Consider the following 27,690-nt stretch of genomic DNA (forward strand, 5'->3'; position numbering starts at 1 on the left):
CATACCCTATGAAAACAAGTTTATTAACTAGAATCCAATATGTGTCAGTTCTTTTTGTCTTTAACTTTATATTTCATAGTCAAAAATACTGTTTTCCAAAAATTACTTAATTTACTTTTTTTTCTTCCACATTCCCTTCAGTGTGATTAATATTGTAATACAGTTAGGTCCATTTGCTATTGTTTACATTTCATTTGGGCTTTCTTCGCATTCTGGTTAATTTTAATTAAACATGTCTATGTTGACTCAATGTGTGAAATATTAGCAGTGCTGGAAAAGAGCCATAGAAAATAGCACACTTGGTCCTTCCCTGGTGGCTCAGGCGGTTGAGCGCCGCGCTGTGAAGCTGTCCGCAGCCTCTGCAGCACCGATTCCATCCCGGCCAGCCGGCAAGGGTCCCACATGGCACGGCAGACCTCTCCTGGTTGTGCCCACTGTTCCCCTCAGCAGTGTATTTCATCAGTCTGCCTGTTCTGTTCCCCTCTCTGTCTCTGGTTAGTCCTCTCACCCTCCCACGAATCTGGCCTGTATCCCGGTTCTTGTATAAATAAATAAATCTTTTTAAAAAGTGTCACCCCAGCCCTACTACTCAATTTGCATTCTTCAGTTCTTTCCACATCATTTACTTTGAACATAACAAATTTCATTTGTTTTTGGTTTATTCTTTCTATAATTTTTATAGCACAATTAAACAGATACCCTTTTATTTTTTGCATTCTTTTTGTACATTGCTTTTATCACTTAACAGTCTATCCTGAAGTTCATCCCATAATAATTTATGAAGACTGTCCTTATTCTTTTTTTTTGATAGTGCATAACACTCTGTTGTGTGGATGTACCATCATTTATTGAACCATTCTCCCATGTTAGGCATTGCAATTGTTCACTATTTTGCAAAAAGCAATGTTACTCTGAATGGCCTTGTACATATATATTTTTGCATTGTTAGAGATACATTTTCAGAATAATTTTCTAGAAATGGGATTACTGGGTCAAATGATAAGTGCATGTTCTAGAAAAATCTGTTTTCTATAATTTGCTCTTTCCAACCACTATCACAGGTTGGTCATTCATTTCCTTGACTAGGTAGCTATCTATAAATAATACTAAGGACCCTATTTTGCTCCCTATTTTGTACCCTAAGAGAACCATCTGTTCATTTTATCAGTTCAATGAATTCCTTTCCCTAGGGGTCTTTGTATTCTGAGGAGGTGGAGATAAAATTACATTCTTCAAAGATCAGCAAGCAACTTGACATAAATTGTCTCACTGACCAGTGAAGCAGAGTGCCACAAAACAGAGGCTCCCAAGAGCAACTTGGAGTTACTTAGCCTTTCTGTTTTTCCCTTTCAGACCACAACACTTTGTGACCCTGCATCGAAAATGCAAGCTCAGGCACCAGTGGTCATTGTAACACAGCCTGCATGTAATGTGCCCCAAGCCTCCAACTGGCAGACAGGCCTTTGTGATTGTTTCAGCGACTGCGGAGTCTGTAAGTCCTGGGAAAAGTGTCCCATAATTGATGTGGAAGTGACTGTCAAAGACCAAATCCCTCCTTTATCCTTTACTGTGTAATTAAAGTTCCTCACCTTTTTGAACTCTGCACTTCCGTCAATGGTATAGATAAGAGGCCTGTAGCGATGATGAACAAGTTAATTCTTCTCCAGTCCTTCCAAGAATAGCCTCACTCCTGAAATAAGTTCTGGAGTTCAAATAATAGTAAAAGTTAATAATTCTACCATGAACAGGCCTGGTCTAATAATTATAGCTAGGCCATCTATGAAGTTAACAGGGAAATTTCAAGTTTAACTGATTTAAGAAAAGAAAAAGGAGACTATTCTTGTTAGACCTACAGATTAAACTCACTACTTTATGACTACATTGTACCCAAAACACAAGGATGTTTTCATCCATGTGTTTAGCTCAGAGAAGAATTTGTTTATTTTATGCTTTTAAGTATTGTACATACCTAAGAATAAAGAATTTTAAGGTTATTAACCTCTCTTTGGGAAAAATGTTTTTGACTCTGTTTTGGTTTTTTTTGTTTGTTTTTGGTTTTAAGTCTCTTTAAGTAAATTTAAGAGAAAAGAGTTTGGAGGTGAGAAGGGGGTGTCAGAGATAATCAAGGAAGTTAATTCTCAATATCAACAAGAAACAAGCAAACCTGCCTACAGAAGAAAATTGCTCTGAGGCTTATTTGCCTGTCTTGATTCTACGTAGTAGTCAACACCAGGAGAGAAAAATGCACTAAATTTCAACTTACCAATGAAATTGAAATTTGAAATGAATTGATTGATAATTGCATTGAAAAGCATAGAGGGGAAAAATTACCTAGGAAATAGAACAATTGATTTTACTTATTCATTCTCATTGCCTTAGTGGACAGACGGGCAAGATGATTTACCATCTCAGGATATTAATTCAACACCTGCAATTCAGAGTGATAATTAGACTACATAGTTAAATCCTCTAAAGATAAACATGTTAATCCTCCTGCCCTTAGTATTATTCTTTAGGTAAGTGAATTACAATTACTTCTAGTAAAGAGTTCATTACTTCACGAAAGTCTCCCAACTACAGATTCGACCACATCATTCTTCCTTTTGTTAGGGGGAAAAGGATGTCCTAAAGCTAATTCCATACAGGCTTTGTGGACTCCACCCCCACCCCAGGCCAAAGCCAAAGACACTGGGAACTCCAAATCCCATCACCACCAAAGGGAAGGTGGCTGGGACCTGAGGGTGGGGTTAAGCAGCCAGGTGGATATAAAAGGCAGACACGTGGGCTTTGGAGGGTCCCCCATTTTTGGCTCTCCGCCATCTCGCAGCGTCTGGCCAGCTCTGAGAGTGACTTTGGGTTTCCAGTTCGTCGGATCGGGTAGGACGCATTAAAGACTTTATTTCCCTATTTTCTCCCTGAGTTGTACATTTTCCTTATTTCCTTTTCTCTTGTAAATAAACCTTTTATTAACCTTTTGTGTGTGTCTGTAGTAGAGTATTCATAAGTCCCTTTAAAGCGCGCGGGTGAGGACCCACAGCCAGGAACCCGTTTAATATCGGGGCTGCTCTATAACACTTTTTAAAATATTTCAGTGGTTCCTTGGGACTTTCATGACTAACTCTGACCATTCATCAACTGGTCCCCAACCTGCCTCATGCTCCAGTTTATCCCCACCCATCTCTGGGTTCCAGCCGTATTGAGTGAACACAAGCTGTTACCAAGACAAACAAGTTATCCCAAAGAGACTCTTTCCCCTTGTGTCTAGCTATAAAATTTCTTGTCAACCTTACCTATTCAGATCAAACAGCATTTTCCTCTCACAGCCTTGGAGGACCATTTCTCGGTGATCCCTTGGCATCCTGAGTAGGTTTCTGTTGGAAAAATGCTCATATTATCTGTGTCTCCCCTACTAGAGTTCAGACAAGGGTATGTAGGTACTAAGGATAATCTCTGGAATGTGGCTAGGTTTCAGTGACTCATTCAATAAATGGATAAAGGAAGTACTATAAAAGAAATGCATACCTCCAAGCTGCAATCATTCCTGAAAAAAAATACTGAGGATTTGGGAGAGAAGGAAGAAGCTGATGAATGATGAACATTGCAGTGGACTTGGCATGATTTATGTGGCAAAGACCCCATGATTTGGACTGTTACTTGTGTAAGGAAATTTCAACTGTGGTGGGGATGTTACAGAGCAGCCCCGATATAAAACGGGTTGCCTGGCTGTGGGTCCTCATCTGTGCGCTAAAAAGGGACTTATTAATACTCCACTACAGGCACACACGGACAGATTAGAATAACTTGTACTCTGGTTTCCTTTGTCCAGGTATCTGTGGCTCATTTTGCTTCCCGTGCCTTTGTTGTCAAGTTGCAGCTGACATGAATGAATGCTGCCTGTGTGGGGCAAGTGTTGCAATGAGGACCCTGTTTCGGTCCCGATATGGCATTCCTGTAAGTCTCCTATAATACTGCATTATTCAAATACGCATCCACATTCAAAATAATTGTTATGAACATGGAGGTCATTTGATGGTATCCATCACCCGGAATGGGTGGTATCCATCACCCGGAATGGATGCTTCCCAAAAAACATTCATATTTGCAATCATACAAAAAGCCCTAGTTCATCGCACGTTACCACACTAAATTCTTTTGCCACCTTCTAAATCAGATAAGTCTACCACATTTTACAGATGAGAAAGGACCAAGTTTTAAGAGGTGTAGTAACCCACCCACATAAGCACTGGTAGTAGAAAGAGTCACTACTCAACTCTACCTTTTCATAAATACACATTGTATTACTTCATAAGCTTCACTTTATGCAACAGGAGAATGAACAGTCTTCACATTTAAGATAATCAATATCTTCACCCCCACTCATGCACATTTGTAATCCTTCCTCTTTCCCAAATAACCATCAATCAATGTTTTCTGTCACTACAGATCAATTTGCATTTTCTTCAGTTTTATATAATAGAATTATACAATATACACCTTTTTGTCTAGCTTCTTTTATTCTTTTTTTTTTAAATTTATTTATTTTTATACAAGAGCTGGGGTACAGGCCAGAGGCACGGGAGGGTGAGAGGATTTACCAAAGAGAGAGCAGGGAGCAGAGCAGGCAGACGACTGAACTACACTGCTAAAGGGAGCAGCGGGCGAGGCAGGAGAGGTCTGCTGCACCATGTGGGTAGCTCCCTGGCCAACTGGGAATCAAACACGCGCTGCAGGGGCTGTGGACAGCTTCACAGTGCTGCACTCAACCCGCTGCGCCACCGGGGAGGCCCTCTGGCTTCTTTTATTCTATATAATTATTTTGACATTCATTTAAGATGTTGTATGCATTTAAAATATGTTAATGGGTTGTGTTCTTTTTTTAAAAAAAAGATTTATTTATTTATGCAAACAAGAGCTGGGGTACAGGCCAGAGATGTGAGGGCCGCGGTGGGTGGGGTGAGAGGATTCATCAGAGACAGGGTGGGGAACAGAACGGGCAGGCTGACTGAAATACACTGCTGAGGGGACCAGGGGTGAGACAGGAGAGGTCTGCTTCGCCATGTGGGTTTCTCTCTGGCCGACCAGGGATCGTACTCATGCTGCAGAGGCTGTGGATTGCTTCATAGTACAGTGTTTAACTCCTTGCGCCACCAGGTAGGCCCAGGTTAAGTGCTCTTAACACAATAAAATAGAAATAAAAAAAAATATTTGGATGGTAAATAAGCACATAAAATCTGTTCAGCATCATTTGTCTTTAGAGAAATGCAAATTAAGACCATACAGACAGGGCTTCCCCGGTGGCGCAGCGGTTGAGCGCGGGGTTGAGAAGCTGCCCGCGGCCTCTGCCGCGCCGGTTCGATCCCCGGCTGCTCCCCGGCCACCAAAGGAGGGTCCCACATGGCGCGCAGACCTCTCCTGCCGCCCGCTGCTCCCCTCAGCAGTGTACTTCGGTCCTTCTGCCTGTTCTGCTCCCCGCTCTGGCTCTGGTGAATTCTCTCACCCTCCCGTGCTTCTGACTGTACCCAGTGCATGTATAAACAAACAAACAAACAAACAAACTAAATAAATAAAAGACCATACAGACACACCACTACCCACCTATTGGAATAGCTAACATTAACCGGAATAAACCACAAGTGATGAAGTATAGGAACTGAAACTTTCATGCTCAGTTAGTGAGAGTAAAAGCGCAGTTTCTTAAAAAACTAAGCTTACACCTAACATTTGGCTCAACAATTTTCCTCCTAGAAATTGACCAAAGAAAATATATATCCATACCAAAACTTGTACAAAAATTTGGAGAGCAGTTTCGTTCATAATAGCCAAAAACTAGGGCCTCCCCTAGTGACGCAGGTGGTTGAGTGCAGTGCTGTGAAGCTGTCCGCAGCCTGTGCAGCGCCCGTTTGATCCTGGCTGGCCAGCAAGGGTCCCACATGGCGCAGCAGACCTCTTCTGTCTGCCTGCTGCTCCCCTCAGCTGTGTATTTAGTCAGTCTGCCTGTTCTGTTCCCCGCTCTGTCTCTGGTGAGTCCTCTCACCCTCCTGCGCATCTGGCCTGTACCCCAGTTCTTGTATAAATAGCCAAAAACTAAAAACAATCTGATGCCTCTGAGCAGATGAATGGATAAACAAATTGTGATGTATCCATTTAATGAAATGCTACCCAGCAATAATAATAATGATGAACTATTGATGTGTGACAGTTTGAATGAATCACAGATATAATTTTAAATTATGGGAAAATTTTAAGAAAAAGCTGTGGAACATCTAAAACTACAAAGGTTCCAGGAAAGAAAGATCTATTTAGCAAAAAGGAAAAAAAATATTCAGTGAATATCAGTCATAAAACACCATGACTCTCCCATAGGTCAGAATGATTTTGATTTCTCTAAAGTGCACAGCATTTTGCTTTTTCATTTCGTATGTTGGTGGTGAGTTTAGGGGACTTTGACATCTTATGAGATAAGATATCTTATCTCACCCCTCTTCTCTCACCCTTACTTATCTCACCCCTCTCCTGGGACCCCAAACCCACCTTAGGAATCCTCCATAAAATTCATTTGCATGCTATATTCCGGGCAAAGTCACAACCCAGCTGCTCAAACAGGCTCCAGTTAACCTCCTTGTCTTCTGTTCGCCAGCTTGATCATCTACTTTTATGAGTTTCCAGGTTTTGAACCCAGGGCTTATCTAATGTATTGCCAATGCCATGTTAGTTTCAGGTTCTTTGACTGTGCTTTGCTTTCTCCATCACTGTAATCCCATCTAGTTCATATTTCCGAAAAATGGCCCAAAATTTCTGACCTACTAAATGTTTCAATATTTCAACATTGTATAACCAAATAGCTTTTAAAATTATCAAATTTGTGGGCCTCCCTGGTGGTGCAAAGGGTTAAGTTTCAGCACCATCAAGCTATCGAAAACCACTGCAGCAAGAGATCAATCTCTAGCCAGGGAGGTGACACACATGGTGCAGCAGACCTCTCCTGTCTCACCCGCTGCTCCCCTCAGCAGTGAATCTCAGTGGATCTGCCTGTTCCACTCTCCATTCTGTCTCTGGTGAATCCTCTCACCTTCTGCACCTCTGGCTTACACCCCAGTTTTTATATTCATAAATAAAAATAAAATCTTTAAAAACAAATAAATAAATTAAATTATCAAATTTGCAAGGCTTAAGAAAAACATCAGTCTCTAAACTTGTTTGTCTTTCCTACTTCCCTTTTCTCAGACCTGATTCTTTGGGTATTGTTTCCATATCTCATTGGGGCATTGCCTATTTTTTTTTCTAAAGATTTATTTTATTTATTTATGCATACAAGAGCTGGGGTGCAGGCCAGAGATGTGGGGGGTGAAAGGGTTTATCAGAGACAGAGTAGGAAACAGAACAGACAGATCTACTGAAATACACTGCTGAGGGGAGCAGCAGGTGCAACACGAGAGGTCTGCTACACCATGGCCCTGGGGCATTGTCTATTGATCTCCCACTATAGAAGATAAGAATTTGACTCTGTTTCCTCTCCCTTCCCTATCACATGCAAGCACCTTTCTATATCCCACACTTTCCAATAAGTTGTAATTTTGGCTAAATCCATATTCTCTATTTACATTTTTATTTCTCTGCTCATCAGAGTTGAGTCATGATTGCTTTTCCTGCTAAACTTTATATGCCCTTGTATTAATCACTCCTGGCTTTTTAAGTAGTAGTTTTCCATTCACTTATAAGTAATTTACTACCAAATTCTTTCACAGCTTTCTAAAATCTTACCAACACTTTCAATACTGCATTTTCGTCTTCTTGATTAAGTCACTCTTTAAACTGGTACCATTTGAATTACTTGCTCTTTACTCTTTCTCCCTTCATCCTGGTATCTCCTTTACCTTGTGACTGAAGAGTCCTTCTTTCCTACCTTAGACTCCTGTTTCTTTTCTTTTTTTTTAAGATTTATTTATTTATACGTATAAGAGCTGGGGTACAGACTAGAAGTGTGGGGGGTGAGAGCATTCACCAGAGACAGAGTGGGGAACAGAACAGGTGGATTGACCGAAATACACTGCTGAGGGGAGCAGCAGGTGATTCAGGAGAGGTCTGCTGCCCCATGTGGGTAGCTCCCTGGCCAGGGATTGAACTCATGCTGCAGTGGCTGCAGACAGCTTCATAGTTTGCGTCTTAACCCCTTGCGTCACCCGGGAGGCCCTAGACTCCTGTATCCTATGTCCCATATGTTTCTCTGCAATGGTTTAGTCCCTCATATTATAGAACCATCTTCTAGTAGCTTTCACAGACAAGGAGGGGATATAGGAGAAACAAATTTTAAGATTTTATTTCCTAAATTTCTTTTATTTTTACTTCCCAAATTTCTCATTTTCACCCTTATACTGATAGTTTGATTATATGTCTTCTATTTTCCATATTACAAAACATAGGAAAATATTTGATGTCATAAAAAGAGACAAGTATGATATGGAAAAATCAATTACTTTTTTTTTTTTTTTTTTTTTGGTGTAGCCATACAAACTGAATTCAAAGTGTTTTCTATTTCTCTTCAAAATATTTTGGAAGTGCACGAGTCTTGATTTCCAAATAGATGGATTTTACATTTCTATTTCTTTTGTGTTTTCAAACAGGGATCCATTTGTGGTGACTCTCTGATAGTCTACTGCTGTCCCACTTGTTCTCTTTGCCAAATCAAGAGAGACATCAATAGAAGGAGAGCCATGAATGCTTTCTAAAAAAAAGAAAAACCTAATGGTAAGTACCAAATTTGGGCTTTTTTTTTTTTCCAGAAATATAATTAGAGATCCTGGAAAGCATGCCTTATTTTGAATAATAATACAGTTATAACAATTCCTCAAGTCTCCCAAATGTCATCTTAATACAAAGGTTGATTTTAATTTCTCCTTATGAGGAAGCAAGCTATATGCATTTGCATGAGTTGCCATAAGAAAATACCATAGATTGGGCAGCTTAAACATAGTTCTGGAAAATGCAAAGTCCAAGAACAAGGTACAGGCCATTGCAGTTCCTTCATGAGGTTCTCTACCTAGTACTGTTAGGGGGAAAAGGATGTCCTAAAGCTAATTCCATACAGGCTTTGTGGACTCCACCCCCACCCCAGGCCAAAGCCAAAGACACTGGGAACTCCAAATCCCATCACCACCAAAGGGAAGGTGGCTGGGACCTGAGGGTGGGGTTAAGCAGCCAGGTTGATATAAGGCAGACACGTGGGCTTTGGAGGGGTTCTCCCATTTTGGCACTCCGCCATCTCGCAGCGTCCGGCCAGCTCTGAGAGTGACTTTGGGTTTCCAGGTCTTAGGATCAGGTAGGACGCATTAAAGACTTTATTTCCCTATTTTCTCCCTGAGTTGTACATTTCCCTTATTTCCTTTTCCCTTGTAAATAAACCTTGTATTAACCTTTTGTGTGTGCCTGTAGTGGAGTATTCATAAGTCCCTTTTAAGCACGCAGGTGAGGACCCATAGACAGGCAACCCGTTCAATATCGGGGCTGCTCTATAACAGTACCACCTTCTCACTTTACCTTCAATGGGAAAGAGAGAGCTCTGGTCCCTCTTCTTATGAGGACAGTAACCTCCTCCTGGAGTTCTCAATTTCATGACCCCTTATAAATCTAATTCCCTCCCAAAGGTAACCATCACATGAGCGTAGGCTTTTAATATATGAGTTGTGGAGTGGGGAGGACACGACATTAAGTCCGTAATAATAGCTCTATAACAAATAAAGGGATGGTGCCTTTTTTTCTGAACTTCTTAGAATTCAGTTGGTCTATTAATGAAGTAACTGTAAAATACCAGGGATACAAAGAAGTAGAAAACAAGTTCCCTTCCTAACACCAACAAATTGACAAAAATAAACAGGTAAATAATTACAAAATAACAGAGCAAGTGAAAATTACATGTTATGTAATGGATTGGTTATGGCCTAGAGCATCTATCAAAAACGAAGTGAGAGTAAAAAGAAAAGCTGTATTAGAGAAAGTCACTTTTGAAAGAGGTATATAGACTATTTAGAAATATGATCTTGAGTTTCACCATCTGAATGAAATTCAATCTAGTTTTTCCAACTAATTTTTTCAAAATTCTCATAATTAGCTGTTGATTTTGTGAGTTGACTATAAAATATATCTTGAGTAGGAAAAAACATTAATTTTTCCATTTTTTGCAATATCTCACTTGTCATGTCAATGGGATTCTGTATAAAGTAACAAAAATAACTCTTGGAAGATACGTAAAAAATATTCACTTGCTTCTTAACAAATAATGTGTCAAATACCTAGTGCTATGCTGGACACTGCTAGGTTCTGTGGCAGACAAAAATAAATAAGCATGTCCTCTGGTCCTTAAAGGCTTTATATTCAAAAATAGGGGATTAGATAAGCCCCAAAGTAAAATGCAGAGTTTGACTATTAATGCCTTCAGACAAAAGTGTGGTTTTATGTTGCAGAGGAAGAAAAGATCATATACTGTGAGAGGAATAGTGAAATTTTCTTGATAGAAATGGTTTTTGATCCTAACGAGGAAGAATCAGAATATAGACGGTACTCAATAGGCAAGGAATTAATGAAGAAACATATAAAGGTGGGGGGGGGCGCCAGGAAATGACTGAGATGATGGAGTAACTGGGCTAACAACTGCTTAACTGTTACCACCTCTTGGCCTCAGGGAGGGCAGGAGGGCACAATTATAGGAATTTCAAAGGAGAGCCTTGTGAAAATGGAAGTCCTGAGAAAAATAACTTCACTTTAGAAGGACTCTTTAGAAGGCAACCCCACAGAAAGTTACGAAGAGAAAAAGTACTCTTACATTTTGATGTCTTCTGGGCTTCCAGAAGTTTGAACCTGCCAGAAAGGCAGAGGGCAAGAAAGAGCTGCTAGAGTCCACAGGTCTGCTGCCCAGGGCACAAAGGATAGAAATGGATCAGATTGGGCACATAAGATTCTGACAGGAGAGGTGCCTTGAAAATTCACATTAGCAGAATTGGGTGTTGTTTCTAATCAGCAAGAACATTAGTAAAATTACAGAAGCAAAAAAAAAGAGGGGGGGGAGGAATATCTTCATGAACTTATATCCAACTTGGAGCAAACATATAGTTTAAGTAGGAAAATAATGAGAAATAAGTGATTTTCTAGAATGAATTGGAGCATTCGCATGCAATATTATGAATACCAGGCTAATGGTAGGAAAAAACATTAATAGGCAGTTTGAATTATTGTAAACTTTATGCAAGGAAACAACATAAATAGATGTATACTTTAGGAAAATTAATCTGATAATGATAAGCACAGAGGATGAGATCCAAAGCAAAGATGTGGAACTAAAACACTTTAACTTTGTCTATTTAAATAAACACCAAGACAATTCAGATAAAATTCAGATAAAATATCTCCCCACATATACATAATGATGAATCCTGACATCTGATTATGTTTCAACCACAGGGAAATCTCATTAAATCTGTGAACAGGTTTGAACTAAAATATCTTGTGATCTTAACTCCAGCTCATCAACTTGGACACTAAAGTATTTACTGACAATAAAATTTAATATGCAAATATTTGAAATGGGAGAAACAAAAGACAAAGATCAAAGAATAACTTGATTTATGTTAACAATAGATTGAGACAAAGAGACATAGGAACCAACAGAAAAGCTCTCAAGAACCAACAATCAACAATTCAGTAACAAACAAAGTAGTATTGGGTTATAATCCCAACAAAATATGAATCCATACTGCTATAAATAACTATGTATTCATATGCCTGAATATGTACATACATTTGAATAGACAAATCTCCCAAGATTACAAAAAAATTCCAAACAATTTATCTAGATACTCTCCTTAAAGGAGATAGGGTATAATTCCCCAATCTTTCTTTATAGCTTTGCTCAGTGACTTCCTTTCAAATAGTATAGTATGAAAAGGGAGAAAAAAGGGTAACTTTACAGTGAAGAAACCTGATAAAACTATTTCATCCAGTGATCAAAATTAACTTCATCAGTAATACCTCATGCATTTACCCTAAAATGATGTGATGACAATGGTACTTGACCCTTGGGACCTTCCTTTCAAAACCCCATAATTCCAGTGTAATCATGAGGAAAACATCAGACAAACACAAATCAAAGTACATCCTATAGAATACCTGACCCGTGTTCCTGAAAACTCTCAAGGTCGTCAACTACAAGGAAAGTCTGAGAACTCTCGCAGTATAGAGGAGATAGACAAACCTGATAACTAAATATAGTGTGTTATCCTGGATGGGTTCCTAGAACAGAAAAAGGACATCAGGTGAAAACTGAGGCATGGGCCTCCCTGGGTGCTGCAAGGCCTTAAGCACAGCACTGTGAAGCTACCCGCAGCCTCTGCAGCACGAGTTCCATAGATCCCCAGTCAGCCAGGGAGCTACCCACATGGCACATCAGACCTCTCCTGTCTCGTCTGCTGCTCCCCTCAGCAGTGTATTTCAGTGCATCTGCCTGTTCTGTTCCCTTCTCTGTCTCTGGTGAGTCCTCTCACCCACCACACCTCTGGCCTGTACCCCAGTTCTTGTATGCATAAATAAATAAATCTTTAAAAAAAAACAAAACTGAGGCATAAAGTGTAGGCTTTGACTAATAATAATGCATCAGGGCATCCCTGATGGCTCAAGGAGTTAAATCTCAGCACTATGAAGCTATCAGCAGCCACTGCAGCAGGAGTTCCATCCCTTGCCAGGTTGCTAATCCACATGGCGCAGCAGACCTCTCTCCTGTCTCGCCCGCTGCTCGCCTCAGCAGTGTATTTCAGTCAATCCACCTATTCTTCTCCCCACTCTGTCTCTGGTGAATCCACTCAGCCCCCCCCCCCAAACCTCTGACCTGTACCCCAGTTCTTTATGCATAAATAAATAAATCTTCAAAAAAAATAATAATGTATCAACACTGGTCCATTTCTTTTGACAAACATAGTGAGATATTAACCAGTAGGGAAAATGGTGCAGGATATATGGGAACTCTCTGCATTGTCTTTGCAACTTTCTTATGAATCTAAATTGATTGTAAAATTAAAAGTTTATAAAAATAGAACAGTAGTTTGAGAAAATGTTCTTTTTGTGTCTCTTATAGGTGAAAACTCTTAATGAAGGAATTAAATCAGCAAATACTTTCAGCCTGACTACTTTTCTATCTTTTGGACCTGAAGAATGCGTTCAAACACAGTTAAATGGGTTAAAAATTTAGAATTTTACTTTGTTTTACAAGCATGGTACCCTTGCTAAATGATGCAGCTTAATTTCTTCTTGCTTTCTTGTTATTAAATTTTCTGGCTTACAATTTTTGTATTACAGCTAAATACAAGCCAAATAAAAGATTTTTACTAATTCAATTCTTTATGTGTCTGCTCTAAATAAAATGTCTTTATTCATTAATTTCAAGGTTTGATCTTTTAATCTTGTTCTCATACTCTGAAGAATTCAGCTCACAGTAACTCAACTCTCTTTCATCTAAGAACTTAAAGAGGGAGAGAGAGAGATACATACAAAAAAAAATACAGATAACTATTGTAAAACACTTGTACTTTACCTGACACTTTTGCCTCTTTTTGTGTTATCTACAAGTATTATTAATGTTGACAGAGCAATAACACACAATGCCGTTTCTCAGCTGCACACTGGTGGGTTCTCATTGCGTCGATTTCCTTTCTCTTTTGAGTATGAGATATCAAAGCAAGTAATAAAAATTCAATTATCAAATTCAGTATGACTCAATTTTAGTTAAATCTGATTGGATAAATGTAGTAGCAACTTTTTTTTTCAAATTTTTATCCTATTTGATCCATGTGCAACATTTTACCCTAATGAGACTCTCATTTCCTTGTTTCCTTTTGTTCTGCTCCTACATTTCTGAGTCCATTTCATCTGTCAGGCAAAACTACTATACAGGTTCATTGTGAAGTTTCAGGGAAATAAAACATAAAAGCACCTGGAACCTAATAGGCACTCAACTTGAGACCCTTCCTTTATTTATCTTACAGATGCAGGTGTTTTGTGAGATTCTGTCCTGGGTCCACTCCTCTCATACCTCCCGTTCTTCTCAGTGTCATCTACTCCTATGACTGCAACTGCCTCCCATATGCCACGGAGGACTGTAATTCCTTAGTATTTCTCCTTAGTGTTGATGCGTCTCCTTATTGATGTTCAGCTCAGTTGATGTTCAGAGATCGTCTCTTCAGCTGACTTCTAAACATTCATCCATCTGAATATTCTCAAGGCATTCTCTACACAACAGATCAAATAATATTACCATTTTTTAAAATGAGAAATTTAGGAATCAATGATTCATGCTTGTCTAATCACACCTTTACCCTTCTTACATCTAATCAGACACCAACTTCAGTCACTTAAACCCCATTTGATAAGTACCCTCAATGCATGATCTACTTCATTTGTTGCTGTATCCCCGGTGCCTAAAACAATGCCCAATGCCTACTAGATAATAACTCAAATTATTTATGGAATGAATTAGTTTGCCATCTCTTTTTCTCCACTAACCTGGATAAAATGCAGATCTTCATGATCTCTTTGCAGATTCTTATTCATAGTGATTGAATTAGTCTTCACATCTAAGCAACCCCAGTTCTTATTGCCTTCTTTCCAATTCACTCCATACACTGTACCACAAGTTAAATTGTGAATATTCAAAACAACAGACCCAAATTTTCCTAGTTCTTCATAATGTAGCCTCAGTTTACCTCGCTAACCCATTCTCTTGCCACTTTTTCCTTTTCAAAATTCCCTATTTTCCTACCTTCAACATATATACTCTTAAAATTTCAAAGGCCAACTGTTCTTTAATTACACAGGAAAGCAACTGACTTTTGTACCATACTCATATACCCGGCAACTTTTCTATAATTGTTTATTAGGTACAGAATTTTTTTTTTGGCTGATTCTTGGGATTTTCTATGTAAATGATGTCAACTGTGAACCAAGACAGTTTTATTGTTTCTTCTCAATCTGTATAAGTTAAATTTTCTTTTCTGGTCATACTGCATTATCTGGGACTTCCAGAATGACATTGAATCTGCATGTATTGATATTACCATATTATTTTTATCATTTCTTTTGTTTATATAATATATTACATTGAATTATTTACAAATATTAAACCATCCTTTCATCCCTAGGGTAAATCCCACTTGGGTATGATGTGTAATCCTTGTAGTATATTTTTGAACTTGATTGTCAGTATTTTGTTGAAGAATTTTGCATCAATATTGATTGGGGATATTGGTCTATAGTTTCCTTTTATCATCTTTGTCTAGTTTTGGCATTAGGGTACTGTTGGCATACAATGTATTAGGGGGCATCCCCTCTTCTTGGATTTTTAGAAATAATTTTAACAAGATGGGCATAAGTTCATCTTTAATCTTCTTTCTTTTTTTAGTTTTAACTACCTGAATAGTTTGCCAATTTTATAGATGTTTTGACAGAATCAACTTTTGGTTTCACTGGTTTTCTTCATTTCCTGTTTTTAGTGTCACTGATGTATGCTCTAATCTACCCTACTTCTCCTTCTTACTTTTCTTCTACTTACTCAGGATTAAATTTTCTTTTTTCTAGTTTCCTAAGATGGGATCCTAGATTACTGATTTTAGATATTTCTTTGATGTACACACTGCTTTCACAAATTTTAATAAACTGTGCTTTCATTTCACTGAACAGTTCAAAACACTTTTTCACTTTCACTTGAGGTTTCTTCTTTGACCCATATGGTATTTAAAAGCCTATTGTTGGGCCTCCCCGGTGGCACAGCGGTTGAGCGCTGGGTTGCGAAGCTGCCAGCGGCCTCTGCGGCGCCAGTTCGATCCCCTGCTGCTCCCCGGCGGTCCCACATGGCGGAAGAGGGTGCCTCTGCGGCGCCAGTTCGATCCCCTGCTGCTCCCCGGCGGTCTCACATGGCGGAAGAGGGTCCCACATGGCGCGCAGACCTCTCCTGCCGCCCGCTGCTCCCCTCAGCAGTGTACTTCGGTCCTGCCTGCTCTGCTCCCCGCTCTGGCTCTGGTGCTTCTGACTGTACCCAGTGCTTGTATAAACAAACAAATAAATAAACAAATAAACATGCCTCTAAAAAAAAATAATAAAAAAAATAAAAGCCTATTGTTTAATCTCCAAGTAGTTGGGAATTTTCCAGCTATCTTTCTGTTAGTGTTTTCTAGTTTAACCTTATCATGATCTAAGAGTATGCATGGATGATTTCTATTCTTTTTAATTTGCTTAGGTGTGTTTTATGGCTCAAGATGTGGTCTTTTGGTGAATGTTCCATGTGAGCATGAGACATATGTGTGATGCAGTTACAAATGACTGGTCTCTTAGATAAGAATTAACAAGTTTGTCTTCCCCTTTCACTTGCAATTTCCGCCTTATTTGACAAGTTTGCCTTCTTTATGACCAATCTCTCAGATAAGAATTCACAAGTTTGCCTTTCCCGTATTTCTTGCAATTACCCCTTGTTTGAAGACCCCTTGTTTGTCTTCTTGCAGTCTAAGGAAAAGGAAGGACATTTCCCTAAGAGGATAATAAGGAAGTTAAACATCAGGTGTTAACAAAGCAAGCTGGCGCTTACCAGAAATCTCCATATGCCTGCATCCACAGGACATGCCTACCCTTTTCATCTCCCTTTTGTTTTACTCCTTTGTATAAATAACCCTGCCCTCTGCCAAAGAGGACAGTTGTCTTTCAAACATGAGTCTGCTGCCTTCCTCATTTGTTGACAAATTAAACCACTTTCCTTTTCCTCAAACTCTGTTTCCTTTTATTGGCTGAGGGAATCTGAGGCCAGCGTTCAGTATCGTGTGTATGTTGTGGCTTTTGGAGGAATTAATCTGCAGATGTCAGTTAGAGCTACTTGGTCGATGGTAGGGTGCTGTGAAGTGTAATTGAACTCCAGTTGCACCCTTACCAATTTTTTACCTGCCAAATCAGTCCATTGCTGATGGGGGGGGGGGGTGTTGAAGTCACCAAGTAGGACCATAGATTCATCTATTTCTCTTTGCAGTTAATAGGTTTTTGCCTCACTATTGTAATGGTCTGTTGTTGATGCTCTGCCTTCTGGGGTTTTTGTTTTTAAGCTACAATGAATTTTAATACAGAAAATGTAGACAATATTTTGCAAACTTATCGCTCAAGAGTATCTCTATCTGAGGAAATCAGCAGTTGCACTTTGAGAGATGGAATGTTACATTTTGTACATCAAAAGTAAAAAATGAAATGAAATTTTAAAATGAAATGGTTACTGCTTTTCCTCTGCTGTCGCTAAGGTGCTCGGTCCTTCCGAGGAAGCTAAGGCCGCGTTGGGGTGAGCCCCTCACTTCATCCTGCGACTAGCACCGCGCCCGGCAGCGTCTGTCCAGCCCTCGCCCGCACCATGGCTTCGGCCTCGGAGCTCGCCTGCATCTACTCGGCTCTCATCTTGCACGACGACCAGGTGACAACGACGACCAGGTGACGGTCAGGGAGGATAAGATCAATGCGCTCATTAAAGCAGCTGGTGTAAATGTTGAACCTTTCTGGCCTGGCTTGTTTGCAAAGGCCCTAGCCAATGTCAACATTGGAAGTCTCATCTGCAATGTAGGGGCTGGTGGGCCTGCCCCAGCTGCAGGGGCTGCCCCTGCAGGTAGTCCTGCTCCTTCCACTGCTGCTGCTCCAGCTGAGGAGAAGAAAGTAGAGGCAAAGAAAGAAGAATCTGAGGAGTCTGATGATGACATGGGCTTTGGTCTTTTTGACTAAAGGTCTTTTGTAACACATTCAGTAAATATTTGAACTGTTAAAATGAAATGGTTACCAAGGTAATGCATGTCTGGGGATCCAGAGTAAAGGGTCACATATTATTAAAAAGAAATTCAAAAGGATGACATATCATGATCTCATAGTCTACCAGTGGTGACTCTTTGGGTAAACTAGAACATTTCCTCAGACATTCAAGCAGCTGTTTCATTATAAGATTTTTACATGACTACTATTGCTGTTCCCATGATCTGCTGTAGGTGGCAGTGTTGAGAACACAGTAGATGCTAGTTCCATAGCATACAATTTGGGAGATGCTCTTCTCGCTTATTTTCAGCACCACTTTTCCATCCACACCACCAGCTCCTGCTCCTCCTCCTCTCTTAGACTCCTTGCTAGGACTTCATGCCACCTGACCGTCTAGTTTTAGTTGAGCATTTTATAAATCCACTTTTTCCCTCTTCTCTCAGCATATCAATTACACTTCCTATTTTTTTTCTTTTTTAGACCATTCTTCTGATTTCATATAACAAAACTTTGCCTCTGGGTGTTTGCCCTGCCTTAAGACAGGTTTCTCCAATAAAAAGGTTGTTTCAAGAAATATCCCTAAATCTACATAATCTGTATTCTTTAAATAATGGTAGCAGGGGCCTGGGAGGCAGGAGGGTGAAGGGGGGTTGAGTTTCACTCAGCACTATGAAACTATGGGCAGCACAAGTTCTATCCCTGGCTAGGTTGCTGATCCACATAGCCAGTAGATCACTTCTGTCTTGCCCTATGTTCCCCTCAGCAGTGTATTTCAGTTGGTCTGCCTGTGCTGCTCCCTACTCTGTATCTTGACCCCCACACCTCTGTCCTATACCCCAGCTCTTGTATGCATAGACAAATAGTATAAATTTTTTAAAAAAATAATAATGGTAGCAATTTCTTCTGAGACCCACAGACCTTGTATTGACCATAGTGCCACATCCCAAATATATTACACAAAGTGACACATACTGGAAAAGGCCTGTTCTACTCTGGAGATCTTAGAAAATTCTATCTAAACATATTTTTGGTGGGACACTAATGCCACAGTGATATGCTACCACCTTACCAGCATTAAACCTTTCTGAAATGGAAACTAACTGGACTTTCTCTCTATTGTGTGTCAACCACGGGGACTTGCTCACTACTGGGCACAGAAAATATTTAATAAATGCTTGTTGAGGGGGTGAAGTACTATACTAGGCAGAAATACACCTACATTAAGTGCTATGACATTATTTCTATTATAAAAAAACCTTTTATTCAAATGTATTTTTCACCCTTGGTGAAGGGGAACAGACTGGATAAGGAGTCTCAATAATTCAACTATTTCTCAAAATATGGTCCACTTTGGGGCCTCCCCTGGTGGTGCAGCAGTTGAGAGCTGGGCTGCAGAGCTGCCTGCAGCCTCTGCAGTGCCGGTTCAATCCCAGGCCACTGGCGAGGGTCCCACATGGCGCGACAGACCTCTCCTGCCGTGCCCGCTGCTCCCCTCAGCAGTGTATTTCATCAGTCTGCCTGTTCTGTTCCGCACTTGGGCTCTGGTAAATTCTCTCACCCTCCCGTGCTTCTGACTGTACCCAGTGCTTGTATAAATAAATAAATAAATCTTTTTAAAAAAAATGTGGTCCACTTTGAACAGGGAACTTATTGAAAAGGAAGGTGAGTTTTTGGGATCTACACCCTAAAACAGTGCCCTTTTTGACCTATTGCTTCAAGCAACCCTTGGACCCTGGGACACACTAATCCCAAACTTTTTAAGCTTTCAACTTCTTAATACTTTTGTAAACTTTGTTTTGTCCTTTTGATGCCAGTAACTAATGGGACTTGTGTGATTTAAGAACATGGAATTTGAAGTTAGACCTGTCATTGAATCTTAGTGCCCCAAATACTGCTGTTCGTTAAATAGCTTAAGCTCTCTGAATTTCAGTTGCCACACCTGTAAAATGATGAAGATCATAATAGGATTTTTCTCTTACAATTATTATGAGCATTGAATGATGTGGGGATAATGTATGTGAATGTCTTGTTTAGTGTTTGCTATATGCTAGGGATTCAGTAGTATTATATATTTTTTATTCTGATATAATCGTAAACTTAAAGAAAAGTTATAGTGATAGCATGGTTACAGGGCAGGGGGTATTCTATTCTTCCCTGTTCTGGAGATATTAGAAAATTCTATCTAAACATATTTTTGGGTGGAGCAGGGAAACTGGAACCTCCCCTTTTCCTGAGGTCTGCCCTGTTACAGTGTAAATAACCTTCATTAAGATTACCCAAGTATCAATAGAGAACCCAGAAGTAAACCCACATATTTATGGACAACTGATTTCTGACAAATGAGCAAAGAATATGCAATGAAACAAGAACAGTTTGTTCTATAAATGGTGCTGGGAAAACTGAATTGCTACATGCAAAAGAATGAGGCTAGAGTACTACTTCATACTATGCATAAAAAACAACTCAAAATGAATAAAAGGCCTGAATGAAAGACCAGAAACCATAAAATATAAAGAAGAAAATATAGGCAAAACTCTATGCGACATACATCTCAGTAACATCTTTAAAGACATATCCCCCAAAGCAGTGATAGCTGAGGAAAAGATGAACAAACATCTACATCAAACTAAAAATCTTCTGTACAGCAAAAGAGACACTAATCAAAACAAAGAGACACCCCACTGATTGGGAGAAAAATTTTGCACACAATACAACTGATAAGGGACTGATCACAAAAATCTACAAAGAGCTCACATGACTCAACAAAAACAAAGTAAACAATCCAGTCAAAAAATGGACAAAGAGCTAAAGACACTTCTCCAAAGAGGAAATGCAAATGGCCAACAAGTATATGAAAAAATGTTCAACATCCCTTATAATCAGGGAAGTGCAAATCAAAACCACAATGAGATACCAACTTACACCAGTGAAAATGTCACAGGTTAAAAAAAAAACAGGAAACAGGGGCCTCCCTGGTGGCGCATGGGGCTAAGGACAGCACTATGAAGCTATCCACAGCCTCTGCAGCACGAGTTCAATCCCTGGCAGGCCAGGGAGCTACCCACATTGCGCAGCAGACCTTTTCTGTCTCTCCTGCTGCTCTTCTCAGCAGTGTATTTCAGTCAATCTGCCTGTTCTGCTCCCCACTCTGTTTCTAGTGAATCCTCTCACCCACCTCCCCACACACCTCTGACCTGTACCCCAATTCTAATATGCATAAATAAATAAATCTTTAAAAAACAGGAAACAACAAATGTTGATGAGGATGTGGAAAAAAAAGGAACCCTCCTACATTGCTTGTGGGAATGCAAATTGGTCCAACCACTATGGAACCTGTGTGGATGTTCCTCAAACTACTAAAAATGAAACAACCATATGACCCAGCAATTCCACTCCTAGGAATCTACCCAAATGACACAAAAAATTAATTCAAAAGATACCTGCACTTCTATGTTTATTGCAGCACTATTCACAGTAGGTAAGATATGGAAACAACCCAAATGCCCAAAAATAGATGACTGGCTCAAGAAGATGTGGTATATACACAATGGAATACTATTCAGCAATCAAAAAGATAAACTCCTGCCATTCGCAGCAACATGGATGGAGCTAGAAGGGATCATGCTCAGTGAAATAAGCCAGATGGAGGAATATATGAGGAACCAAATAAAGGGGGGAAATAACAATAATAATAATATAACAAAATTAGCAGGCAACCATAAATCAGAGACATTCTGTGAGGGAGTGGGAGGAAAAGGGATCAAAACAGGGGAGAGAAGAGCACAAGGGACTATGGTGATGGTTCATGGGTGAATTGGTGGTGGAAATTTTACAGGGAATACACAATGATGTAAAAGATATAAATTGAAAAAAAAAGATTACCCAGGGCCTCCCCTGGTGGCACAGCGGTTGAGCGCTGGGTTGCGAGGCTGCCCGCAACCTATCCCAGTTCTATCCCCGTTCTATCATCATTCTATCCCCAGCCACCGACGAGGGTCCTACCAAAAAAAAAAAAGGTTACCCAGATATCAACATTCTATTTATTTAATTCCCCCCTCTCTCTATATATATATATAAAAATCTATATGTAGAGAAAGTTATTTTTCTGAACCATTTTAGTAAAAGCAGACTTAATGCCTCTTTAATCCTAAATGCCTCTTTACCCCAGTGTATATTTCACAAAACACAAGAAAATTTATGAAAATGATTAGTTATTAAGGTGTAATAAATTGTAGCCATAAAAATACTTGGAACAATGCTACAGTGTTTCTCTAACTCAGCTTCAATAGTGATCCAACCAACCATTATTGTGCACATATAACATGCTTTGCATGGTGCTAGATGCTCTGAAAAATATTCCATTGACTTCTTCCTCAGCAGCATGGTAAAGCAAATATTAATAACATTTTGCAGATCATAGGAACTGAGGAGATGCAAGGAGTTAATAAATTGTCCAAGTTAATAACTAAGATTCAAGAAGGTTAGTAAATTATCGAAAGGCCGTTAGTAAGTGCTAGACCTGGAATTTGAACTCAAATATCAGCACTTTTTTTTTTTTAAATTTCAAAGCCTTTTTTTTTTTTAATTTTTTTTATTTATTCAAGAACCGGGGTACAGGCCAGCTGCGTGGGAGGGTGAGAGGATTCACCAGAGACAGAGCGGGGAACAGAACAGGCAGACTGATGAAATACACTGCTGAGGGGAGCAGTGGGCGGCAGGAGAGGTCTGCACGCCATGTGGGACCCTCACCCAGCCGCCGGGGATCTAACATGCGCTGCAGACAGCTCCGCAGTCCAGCGCTCGACCGCTGTGCCACCAGGGGAGGCGCAGCACTTTTCTTTTTTTTTTTTTTTCTAAAACAATACTCAACAAAAATGATGTTCATTGTTGCTTATTAGATTGCTAATCACATCCTAGTTTAAAAATGAGAAAACAAGAAGTAGCTCTGCTAGAGTCCCTCAGTCACTGTGCGCTAATCTCTGCTAACCTGTCACAGACTTCTTTGACCTGAGCTGTAGAGAGATTGTTTTCACAGTTCTTTCTAATGCTGATGAAATCCCCAGAACTTTATTTCAAATAATTGTAAACCTTTTGCAGTTCATTCCTGACTAAAAACCAGTGTTAGGGCCTCCTCTGGTGGCGCAGGTGGTTGAGCACCATGCTGTGAAGCTGTCCGCAGCCTCCGCAGCACCGGTTTGATCCCCGCTAGCCAGCGAGGATCTCACATGGCGTGCAGACCTCTCCTGCCACCCCCGCTGCTCCCCTCAGCAGTGTATTTCGTCAGTTTGCCTGTTCTGTTCCCCGCTCTGTCTCTGGTGAATCTTCTCACCCTCCTGTGCATCTGGCCTGTACTCGCCCCCCCCCCCCCCCGTTCTTGTGTAAAATGAATAACTAAATCTTTAAAAACAAAACAAACAAACAAAAAACCCAAACTAGTGTTAGAGAAACAATCTACCCCCTGTTGTTTTTACAGACTCCATGCCCAGCACCAAAGACACCACAGGTGTCAAGAGTTACAATTCCCAGCATTCCTTAGACCTGACTTTCTGAATGGGGACAGCTAGGGCCTAGAAGAGAAGCAGCCACACTTGGTTATAACGAACACATGCATGTTCAGATTCTCTTGAATTTTTCAGTTCTGTCTTGCACCCTCGTTCTGCTGGAAGGAGACACATAGGTGGAAGACTTGGAAGAGACACACAGGTGAGAGACATGTGAGGAGGCTGCTCCTGGTGCTTGGCAGAGACAATGGCAGCTGTTACCTTAATGTGGTATATTTTGAATTTTGACTTTCTCCTTCTGGCAGCTATCTAGGGCCTACCTAACCCCTTTTTTGTGGATCTCTGCCAGAGGGCACCTTAGACTTGTGTCAAGCTTTTGGCCCCCACCGACCCTCACTGACCCCACCAAGTCAGTTTGACTGGTCATTTGCACATGAGGGGATGGGCAATTTTTGGAGTTTTATTAAGACACTATTGTTTGACAAAAACAAAGAGAAACCCCACCACTGGGAGAACATTTTTGCACACAACACCAATGAAAAAGGACTGATCACAAAAATCTGCAAAGAGCTGATAAGACTCACCAAAAACAAAGAAAACAATCCAGTCAAAAAATGGGCAGAAGAGCTAAAAAGAAACTTCTCTGAAGAGGAAATGCAAATGGCCAACAGGCACATGAAAAAATGTTCAACATCACTTGTAATCAGGGAAATGCAAATCAAAACTACAATGAGATACCATCTTACCCAGTGAGAATGGCACATATTAAAAAAACTAGCAACAACAAATGTTGGCAAGGTTGTGGAGAAAAAGGAACTCTCCTGCACTGCTGGTGGGAGTGCAAACTGGTCCAACCACTATGGAGAGCTGTGTGGAGATTTCTGGACCTACTAAACATAGAGCTTCCATATGATCCAGCAATTCCACTCCTAGGTATTTACCCAAAGGACACAGAAACATTAATTCCAAAGAGCACCTGCACCCCTATGTTTATAGCAGCACTATTTACAATAGCTAAGCTATGCAAACAACCCAAATGCCAAAAAATAGATGACTGCATCAAGAAGATGTGGTGCATATACACCATGGAATATTACTCAGCATTCAAAAAAGATAAACACATGCAATTTGCAGCAACATGGATGGCACTGGAAGAGATCATGCTCAGTGAAATAAGTCAGAAAGAAAAAGAAAAATAGGGGCCTCCCCTGGTGGCGCAGCGGTTGAGCACTGGGCTGCAAATCTGCCTGCAGCCTCTGCAGTGCTGGTTCGATCCCCGGCTGCTGACGAGGGTCCCACATGGCGCACAGACCTCTCCTGCCGCGCCTGTTACTCCCCTCAGCTGACAGTGTGTTTCGTCAGTCTGCCTGTTCTGTTCCCTGCTCTGGCTCTGGTGAATTCTCTCACCCTCCCACGCTTCTGACTGTACCCAGTGCTTGTATAAATAAATAAATACATATAAAAAAAAAAGAAAAGAAAAAGAAAAATACCAGATGGTCTCACTCATAGCAGGAATCTAGAAAACTTAAATAAGGGACCAGGAAAAAGTAACTATAAGAAAGAAAATATCAAAATCAACAAACAACTATGAACCAGAGACACTCTGTGGGGGCTGGGGGGTGGGGAAAGGAAGGCTTGGGGTCAAAATAATGGGGTTGTAATTGTTAGGGGAATATAAAAAAATTTAAATAAAAAAAGAAAATTAAAAAATAAATAAAATAGTATTTAATAAAAAATAAGATAAAGGATTATATATATAAGTTTCCTTAAGATAAAGGAATATATTCAAGTTTAGCTTTTATTTTTTACAAGTTGGTTAAAAGAGTTTAAGATTTCACTTTGTTAAAAATGAAAAGATGTCAGCAACAGAACCATATTTTGTTGCCTAGGTAGCAGAAATGTTAACAACTGTCTAATATAAGATTTCTAAATAAATCTATGCCTAAAAAAGACACTATTGTTTGAAATCCTGCCTTCTCTCTTTCTCACTATGCACACAAATTATATTAAAAAATCTATCACACCTGGGGCCTCCCTGGTGGCACAGGGGTTAAAGACACAGTGCTATCAAGCTATCAATAGCCACGAGTTTCATCTGGCCAGGGAGCTACCCACATGGCATAGCAGACCTTTCCTGTCTCTCCCGCTGCTCCCCTCAGCCATGTATTTCAGTAGATCTGCCTGTTCTGTTCCCCACTCTGTCTCTGGTGAATCCTCTCACACCCACCCCACCCCCCGCACCATTCTTGAACTAATCTACAGGGACCTCTCAACACCCACTCCTCTAGCTCCAGAAATATACAAAACACACTCAAATGTACTTGTTTTGTTTACATCAAAACATCTTTCCTTTTCCTCACCCCATCCTCAAACCCTCCCACCCCATTCAAGATTGACCTGTCAGTCTATTTTAACCATTTAATAATTTTTTGTAGTTTCTGAAAATAAATTATATAGTAACCACGTGTAAAGGCAGGAACAGACACAGTGCAGGTTTTCTGATCCAGCAGACTGGGTAAAGGAGGAGTCAGAGTCCTCAGTGGCTTTTGCAGGTTTTTTATTGGGATTACCAGGCATATGGCAGGCAGGGGGGCTGGGGGGCCGGGAGGCTGGCAGGCCTCCCAGCCCCCAGCAAATCCGCACTCTCTCTGGGCTCTCTGCTTCCACTTCTTTGCTTCTCTCTCTGCTTCTCTTCGGCTTCTTGGCTTCTTGGCTTCTTGGCTTCTATTGGCGTCCCTGTGACGCCGCCCTTAAAAAGCACAGTCTCAGCCCAGGTGTACCCACTCCAGGTGCCCGCCATCAGGCATGCATTCAGGATCACAGGGTTCCCTCATCTATCCTGATGGCGGGAGGGCAGAAAAGCCTGATACATTTTACCTTACCCTACACCACGTTAATAAATGAAGCACAAAAAAGGACAGTAGAGGAGGAAAATTAAATGGGAGGACAAAAGTCAGGCCACACTTTGGTTTAAGAGAGGGCTCAATGGCTAAGGGAGAGCAGCTCCCCTTCTGGTGAAGAAGTAGCAACACCTGGGCCTCCCCGGTTGGCGCAGCGGTTGAGCGCTGGGTTGCGAAGCTGCCCGCGGCCTCTGCGGCGCCGGTTCGATCCCCGGCTGCTCCCCGGCCACCAAAGGAGGGTCCCACATGGCGCGCAGACCTCTCCTGCCGCCCGCTGCTCCCCTCAGCAGTGTCCTTCGGTCCTTCTGCCTGCTCTGCTCCCCGCTCTGGCTCTGGTGATTTCTCTCACCCTCCCGTGCTTCTGACTGTACCCAGTGCATGTATAAACAAAACAAACAAACAAATAAATAAATAAATAAAAAGAAGTAGCAACACCTGAGCCCTGAATTAGGTTTATTTTTGCAATGAAGGTTTATTTTCCCAGAGGGTTGGGGTGGTTAGGATTTTAGAAACTCGAGGTGTCCTCTTTCATATGCTTCTGTCTCAGGTAAAACACTCAAGGAGCAGTCAAGAGTTGTGATTTGTTCACTCATTTTCCACCTCAATGTAGTGGATTGGTTCTTAATAGAGAACAGCAACATCATCACAATCCATTGGGGTGATAAGTCCCTCAGAGACTTCTAGTTCTGAGGGATTAGAACTAAATTGAAGGGAACAGGGGTGCAACCATCCTGGTACTAGCATTACCTCTACATCAAATAAAATCCTATGCTTTAAAGGGGTTAAGCATCAGCACTATGAAGCTATCTGCAGCCTCTGCAGCAGGAGTTCCATCCCTGGCCAGCCAGGGAGCTACCCACATGGCACAGCAGACCTCTCCTGTCTTGCCAGCTGCTCCCCTCAGCAGTGTATTTCAGTAGATCTGCCTGTTCTGCTCCCCACTCTGTCTCTGGTGAATTCTCTCACACCTACCCCACCCCCCGCACCTTGGCCTGTACCCCAGTTCTTATATGCATAAATAAATGTTTAAAAACATTCTAATGCTTTATGTAGGGTAAGGTAAAAGGTATCAGGCTTTTCTGCCCTCCCGCCATCAGGATAGATGAGGGAATCCTGTGATCCTGAATGCATGCTTGATGGCGGGTACCTGAAGTGGGTTCACCTGCGCTAAGATTGTGCTTTTAAGGGCGGGGTCACAGGGATGCCAGAAGCCGAGAAAGCAGCAGCAGAAGCCGAAGAGAAGCCGAGATCATCAGAGAGCCCAGATAGAGTGAGGATTTGCTGGGGGCTGGGAGGCCTGGAAAAATAGGCTGCCAGCCTCCCAGCCCCCCAGCACCCCTGCCTGCCACGTACCCGCTGAACCCCAATAAAGACCTGCAAAAAACCACTGAGGACTCAGACTCCTCCTTTACCCAGTCTGCATGGGATCAGAAAACCTGCACTGTGCCCGTTCCTGACCTTTACACTTTATCACCCAATTTGGGGTT

At 40.9% G+C, this 27,690-nt stretch overlaps 1 protein-coding gene and 1 pseudogene across 2 annotated transcripts; both read left to right on the forward strand.

Moving 5' to 3' along the window:
* Nucleotides 1-1,383: 1,383 nt before the first annotated feature.
* On the forward strand, nucleotides 1,384-13,198 carry PLAC8 (placenta associated 8; the record flags this gene model as incomplete). The annotated part of the gene is made up of 4 exons (XM_084233589.1): nucleotides 1,384-1,492; nucleotides 3,827-3,951; nucleotides 8,622-8,745; nucleotides 13,118-13,198. 3 exons carry the CDS (start codon nucleotides 1,384-1,386, stop codon nucleotides 8,724-8,726), a joined length of 339 nt encoding a protein of 112 aa, XP_084089715.1. The 3' UTR covers nucleotides 8,727-8,745; nucleotides 13,118-13,198.
* Nucleotides 13,199-17,416: 4,218 nt separating this feature from the next.
* On the forward strand, nucleotides 17,417-17,778 carry LOC311170762 (large ribosomal subunit protein P1-like; annotated as a pseudogene). Its single transcript has one exon. The product of its transcript is annotated as a large ribosomal subunit protein P1-like (transcript).
* The last annotated feature ends 9,912 nt before the right edge of the window (nucleotides 17,779-27,690 follow it).

The sequence above is a fragment of the Talpa europaea genome, assembly GCF_964194135.1.
Source record: "Talpa europaea genome assembly, chromosome: 5".
Classification (NCBI taxonomy): Eukaryota; Metazoa; Chordata; class Mammalia; order Eulipotyphla; family Talpidae; genus Talpa; species Talpa europaea.